Source organism: Cebus imitator, unplaced genomic scaffold, assembly GCF_001604975.1.
Source record: "Cebus imitator isolate Cc_AM_T3 unplaced genomic scaffold, Cebus_imitator-1.0 Scaffold72, whole genome shotgun sequence".
Classification (NCBI taxonomy): domain Eukaryota; kingdom Metazoa; phylum Chordata; class Mammalia; order Primates; family Cebidae; genus Cebus; species Cebus imitator.
In genome coordinates this window covers 3,487,641-3,494,095 of record NW_016107387.1, presented here as the reverse complement: position 1 = coordinate 3,494,095, position 6,455 = coordinate 3,487,641, and the positions used below count along the sequence as shown (strand labels likewise).

The 6,455-nt window shown below is 50.3% G+C and overlaps 1 protein-coding gene across 1 annotated transcript in view; it reads right to left on the bottom strand.

Annotated features, from left to right (window-relative positions):
* Positions 1–6,130, bottom strand: part of LOC108306474 (putative transmembrane protein) — a 10,566-nt gene extending 4,436 nt beyond the window's left edge. The window contains exon 1 of the mRNA XM_037739579.1: positions 5,620–6,130. Coding sequence (XP_037595507.1) covers positions 5,738–5,977 — 240 coding nt within the window. The 5' untranslated portion in view covers positions 5,978–6,130 and the 3' untranslated portion in view covers positions 5,620–5,737. The remainder of the gene's footprint in view (positions 1–5,619) is intronic.
* Between the last annotated feature and the right edge of the window lie 325 nt (positions 6,131–6,455).

The window sequence follows — 6,455 nt, the reverse complement described above, 5'->3', positions numbered from 1 at the left end:
CAGGCTGGAGTGCAGTGCTGCAATCTTGGCTCACTGCAACCTCCGCCTCCCAGGTTCAAGCAATTCTCCTGCCTCAGCCTCCTGAGTAGCTGGGACTACAGGCGCGCGCCACCACGCCCAGCTAATTTTTGTATTTTTAGTAGGGACAAGGTTTCACCATGTTGACCAGGATCGTCTCGATCTCTTGACCTTGTGATCCGCCCTCCTCGGCCTCCCAAAGTGCTGGGATTACAGGAAGACTATGTTTATCTTCCGCAATGCCTTTTCCCCTGTAGACTTTGTAAAGTATCATGCACATGCTTTATCTCTCCCTTTAGATTAAAAATCCCTGGAGAGATTAGAGAAATGTTTGCTCCTCTGCGCAGCCCTGGCACTGCGTCTCCAAGGGACCAGGAGGTGAGGGGGCGAGGAAGGCTTTTTACCCGGCTCACCTTTGAGCTGACTTGGCAGCTCCACTGGCCTCCTCCGTGGGCAGTGGGGAGAGGCTGCCTGTCGGAAAAAGTCGAAGTGGAGGAACAAGTTTCATTTTCCAAGGCTCAAGGCTGTAAGCCTTCCGTGCCTTTTGGCTTCGGTCGGTGTGGGAGTGGGTGTGTTTGTTTCTGTGAGTGCGTGTTTCCGGGTGTGTGTGTGGTAGGTGTGAGCATGTGGGGGTGTGTTTTTGTGTGCATGAACACATGTGCAGTAGAGGAGGGATGTGTGTGTATGTTTGGGGTGTTAGTGTGTGTATTGTTTGGGCGTGTAGTCTTGGACCCTCTATTATAAAAGGACAAGAGTTTTTATCTGACTTTGCCTGGGGACTTATCTTAACTGCAGGAAATGACCAAGAAGTAGAATATGGAGCAAAAAAAAAAAAAAAATCTGAAAATACAGTGACCAGGTGATAAAATCAAATGGCAGTCTGTCTCTCTTTGAGCACAGCTGGGCTACAAAAATAAGCCACTCACCCTGAAACTTCTTGGGGGGGCCTTTGAGGCTTAGCCGCCAGCCACCCTGCCCTCTGTCTCTGGGGAACCATGCAGGCTGTGGGCAGAGAGCTTGTCCTGACCAGGCATGGGACCTCCTCATCTCTGGGGCAGGGTGGGAGCAGGTTCTAGCAACCTCATTTTTTTTTTTTTTTTAGATGGAGTCTCGCTCTGCTCTTCAGGCTGGAGTACAGTGGCACAATCTTGGCTTACTGCAATCTCTGCCTTCCGGGTTGAAGCAATTCTCCTGCCTCAGCCTCCCAAGTAGCTGGGATTATAGGCGCACACCACAATGCCCAGCTATTTTTTGTATTTTTTTTAGTAGAGACGGGATTTCAGTATGTTGGCCAGGCTGGTCTCAAGCTCCTGGCCTCAGGTGATCCTCTGGCCTTGGCCTCCAAAAGTGCTGGGATTGCAGGTGTGAGTCACCACACCCAGCCTCAACTTCATCTTAGAGAGCCTCTGAAGGCTGAGCTAGGAATATTGGCGTCAGCCCTGAATCCAAGGAGCCCACATTATTTCCTTTTACCCTGCTCTGAGAATGAGAGAGCTGGCGAAGCCAGTTACAATCTACCCGTAAATCGTGAATATGTCTGATGTTGACATGCAGGCCAAAGGTCATAGACTGTAGGGGAACTGAGATGAGTTGTTTTTCGAAAATTTTTTGGCATCAGAAGCTTGCATTCACATCAAGCCTTACGTGCCAGTTTAATGTGCAAATCTGCTGAGAACACCGCTGTTCCCGGTGAAATGTGTGCTGTAGGGTGGGTAGGGCTGCCGGACTCCTGTCTCCTCCCTGTGCCCCTCACCACAGCCCCAACCCCCTCCCAGGGACATCAGCAAAGCGCAGTTCGAAACCTCCCAGGGAAACCACATCTCTCATTCTACAGGGAAGTAAAATGACTCCCCCAAGGCCATGTGGGGAGGAGGGTTGGGCAGCTTCATAAGTGAGCAGCCTCCCGAACATCAGGTCTCAGTCCACACGAATCTGTCACTCTGGGCCATCCCTGAAATGTGGCAGGGGATGGTGGTTCAATAAAGAATACAACAAAGAACTTCTTTTTCTTTTTTTTTTGAGACGAAGTCTCACTCTGTCACAAGCTGGAGTGCAGTGGCGCAATCTCAGCTCACTGCAACCTCCACCTCCCGGGTTCAAGCGATTCTCCTGCCTCGGTCTCCCAAGTAGCTGGGACTACAGGCACGCGCCACCATGCCCTGGGACTACAGGTGTGCACCACCAGGCCGATTTTTATATTTTTAGTAGAGACGGGGTTTCACCACATCGGCCAGGATGGTCTCAATCTCTTGACCTTGTGATCTGCCCAGCTCGGCCTCCCAAAGTGCTGGGATTACAGGCATGAGCCACTACGCCCAGCCCCAATAAAGAACTTCTTGCAACTTCTGAAGGCCCTTTGAACCAGGACAAAACCCTGGCACTCTGGAGCAGCATCTAGTCTCATACCTATTGAAAAATCCTAATGCTGTACACTGCCATTAGGATTGATCCTAACGCTTCAAGGGGTGTCTGCCTTGGAGGGAGACCACACCCTCTGTAATGTGCTGGCTACCTGCATCGTGACTGGCACTTGATTTAGTCATCACTTGCATTGTGCTGAACAAATATGAATCCACCTAATTGTGCAACCTCCTTATGACGTAGGAACTATTATTTGCACATCTCCATTTTACATATTTGGAGCAATGGGGCATGGAGAGGTGAAGGAACTTGCCCCAAGTCACTTTGCTAGAAAGGAATAAAACTGGATTCCAGCCAGGCAGTCTGGGTATGGCCCATGCTCTTCAACGTTGGGCTGTTGAACTTCTGTTCAATGAGGAAAGGGTGCGCAGGGCACGGAGCCACACACTGGGGACTCTGTGTTGTTTGGCCCCTTGTCTTGGCTCCCAAAATGGGTTTCAACTGGTAATAATCATAACCGTAATAACCTATCCTATACTGTGGTCAGGGTGGTCTTTTGGAAACATAGGTCCTATTATGTTAAGCCCCTACCTCTGCTTATACTTCTTCAATGGATTCTTATTGTTCTTAAAGTAATGACCAAAATCCTTCAGAGGGCCCTCAAGACTGTGTCATATCTGGCCTCTGCTGACCACAGGGCCCTAACCCTCTCTGACATTTGCTCTCTGCCCTTCAATCTCCCCATCATCTTTTATTTCCTGTTATTCCGGGACCTTTGCCCGAGACTTTGTCTCTCCCTGAAAGACTTTCCACTTACCTCTCATGCTTCCTTTGGTGTTCAGCCTAACATCACCTCCTCCAGGAAGCCTTCCCTGACTTCACCTTCTGGGTCAGTTTCTCTGCTGAGTATTCTCGTGGGAGGATGCTCCTTGTCTTCCTAGCGCAGAGCTGACTTTGTTATTTTACTTCTGTCAGTGTGACTCTTTTTTTTTTTTTTTAATACAAATCTGGACCCAGAGATGGTGACACGACACTGTCCTAGTTGAAGCAGCCCTTTGTTAGAGAACAGACCAAATGAAACTATGTTAGTTTGGGGGGCTTTGTACCAACAATGTCTAAGTGTTATTCCAAATGTTAGAGGACACTGGTGGAAAGAGGTAAAAGAAACAAGGGTTAAGTCTACTATACTACGAAGCTGTGATGTCTTCTTTTTTTTTTTTTAAGAAAAAAAAAAAAAGAATGAAGGAGAGGAAGAAAGAGGAAGAGGAAGAGGGAGAGAGAACAGGGGTGCTGCTTTATTGCCTGGGCTAGAATGCAGTCTAAAAATGGATATGCCTGTAATTGTGTTCAATAATAGAGACATAAAATAAAAAAGTGTGACTCTTTAGTGAATATCTGTCTTTCTCACCCAATGGTAAACTCCCTAAAAGTAGAACCCCCGTGTCATGTGTTTTGTTTTTTTTTTAATTGAGACAGGTCTCAGTGTGCTGCCCAGGCTGGAGTGCAGTGATGTAATCTCGGCTCACTGCAACCTCCGCCCCCTGGGCTCCGGCAATCCTCCTGCCTCAGCCTCCTGAATAGCTGGAATTACCGGTGCGCGTCACCATGTGTGGGTAACTTTTTGTATTTTTGGTAGAGATGGGGTTTCACCATGTTACCCTGGCTGGTCTTGAACTTTTGACCTCAAGTGATCTGCCTGTCTTGGCTTCCCAAAGGGCTGGGATTGCAGGCGTGAGCCGCCCCGCCCGGCCCTTGCGTCTCATGTTGTATCCCCAGTGTCTTGCACGGTGCCTTACGCATTCCAACATACCAGCATTCAAATCGTGAGTCCCTTTTTGCTTTGAAGGTTCTTGATGCAAAGTGTGAGTTGACCCACACCACTGCCAATCTGAGGGACACTAAGGTACTTCACATTTGGACTATGGATCAGTTAACTCATCCCAGATTATGTGTTTTGTATGCTTAACGTCTGTAAGAACCATATCAAGGGTGGAGCCTTTCCCTGCCTCATCTCTTTTTGAACCTTATAGCAATAAGGTCCAGGGATATTCTCTTCATCTTACAGATGAGAATCCCAGGCTCAGAGTGTGCAGTCTGGCCATCACCACCCAGCTAGCAAGTGTCAAGGATTAGAGTGGGACTGACTTGTCGTCTCTTTCTACATCATTTACTAGATATGAGCTTACCTTACTCTACCGAGACCTCTTCAGTTTACTGCTCTTTTCTCCGAGTTCTGAGAGTCAGATGTAATCTCCCAGAAAAAACAATTATTATTTCCTTCTTCCAACGCAGCAACGACCTTTGCTCTTAAATTTGCTAAGGGAGTAAGAACATTTGTGCAGGTTGGGCCCACCTGGGGAGGAGGGTATGGCTGCCCAATGAACCAGGGCCCTGACTTCAGTCCCCTGGGGAGAGCTGTCCATCTCTAATTCAGGGTGGTAAGGACCAGACCACTCTATCTTTGGGACTCTGTCTTAATGTGAAAAATCTTACAGCTATCTGCCTCTTTGGCTGCATGCAATAGACTGAGCTGTGACGTGCAACTCAGCTGACAAAATCCATGAAGCCCAAGGCTCCTGACTTCTGGGTCTTGGAGGCTGCCTGGGCACATGTGTTGTCTGTGAGTGAGGGTAGGGTGGGAGCACTGCAGTGAGAGGAGGTGTATGCACCGAGCAGGCATGGAGGGAAATAGTCCCTACCCGCCTTCACATATCCCACCTGGGCAGGTGCAGGAGGAAGTGAGTGAAAGGGACCGTTCTAGGTGGTTCTGCTCTGTTTGCTTTTACCGCAGCTCAGTTCACGCCCCTTCATGCATGCGAGGGCACAAGAGCCATTGGGGAACTTTCCATCCTCTCCTGTGCTAAAGACTTTTCTCCCCAGCAGGGATTCTCCCCAACAGAGAACCCAGATGGGGTCTTTTTTTCCCCAAGTTTCAAGCTAAAGGGATAACTTCCCATTCTGCCTGGCAGGCAGGATTATTCGTGGCATATCAGAGGTGGTAGGGGCTGTGGAGACTTCCTTTCCAGACTAGGTGAGGAAAAGGACCCAGAGGAGAAAACCCCTACTGCACATCCTCTTGGCTGGTCCACCCCAGCAGGACGGGAGGCCAGGGTCCCGGGATCCCTGGTTGGGGGTGCAGTGTCCGGCTGCTTGCTCATGCAGCCTCAGGAAGCCCGATTGTGCCCCTGCTTGTCCAAGCCCCTCTGGCCACCCTGCCAGGTAGGTCTTGTGTGCACTCACCTGGTCCTGGCAGGGCTTGCTAGGTAGAAGCTGCAACGTGCTGGTGCCCAGGAGCCCGAGGTTCACAGACATGTCTGCGTACAGCACCTGCATCTCTCTTCCTCTTCCCATGGCCAAACTACAGGTCCAGTTTCTCAGGGGACACCTCAATGTTGCAGGAATACCAGATGATCCAGAGCAGAAGGCTGAAAGCCAGGATCAGGGCGCCTGTGTAGACAAGGAAGTCCCAGTAACTCAGGGAGGCCAAGATCCCCAGAAGCAAAAGGACCAGGCCGACTGTGTCGAGCAGGATGGCGAGGATGAGGAAGAGCGCACAGCGCCCGGGATGGCATCTTCCCCACAGACGCCCCAGGAGCATTGCCCAGGAGGAGCAGGAGGAGCCCAGCTGCACTCCTGGGGGTGATTTGCATGGGAGGGTGGCGGTCCTGCCTGCTGCTGCCTTCTCTGCCTGCTGGATGTGCTGGGTGTGAGCAAATAAGTGAGCCAGAGCGTCTTGGAGCCACAAGGAAGTACACGTTGGTTTGCCTTTATGAGCACGGCAGCCAGTGGGGCAGGATATTTCTTAACTGTTTCATGGCTCAGGAATGATCTGGACCCAAACAGTCTGACATCACTGTTCATTGGGCTGCTCATCGCTGAAACCAACAATACACATGGCAGAGGAGTCAGGGTGCCCTTGGATAAATTTGCCAAGTCAGGGGTCCTGTGATTTCGGAGGAGGGGCTGTTCTGTGCCTTGTTCTCTAACCTGGGAGTCAAGAGCCTGAGTGCCCTGTTTCTGAGACACGGCTCCTTCATCTAGTAAGGTGGGGTGGGGTGGCGGGGTCTCCATTTCTC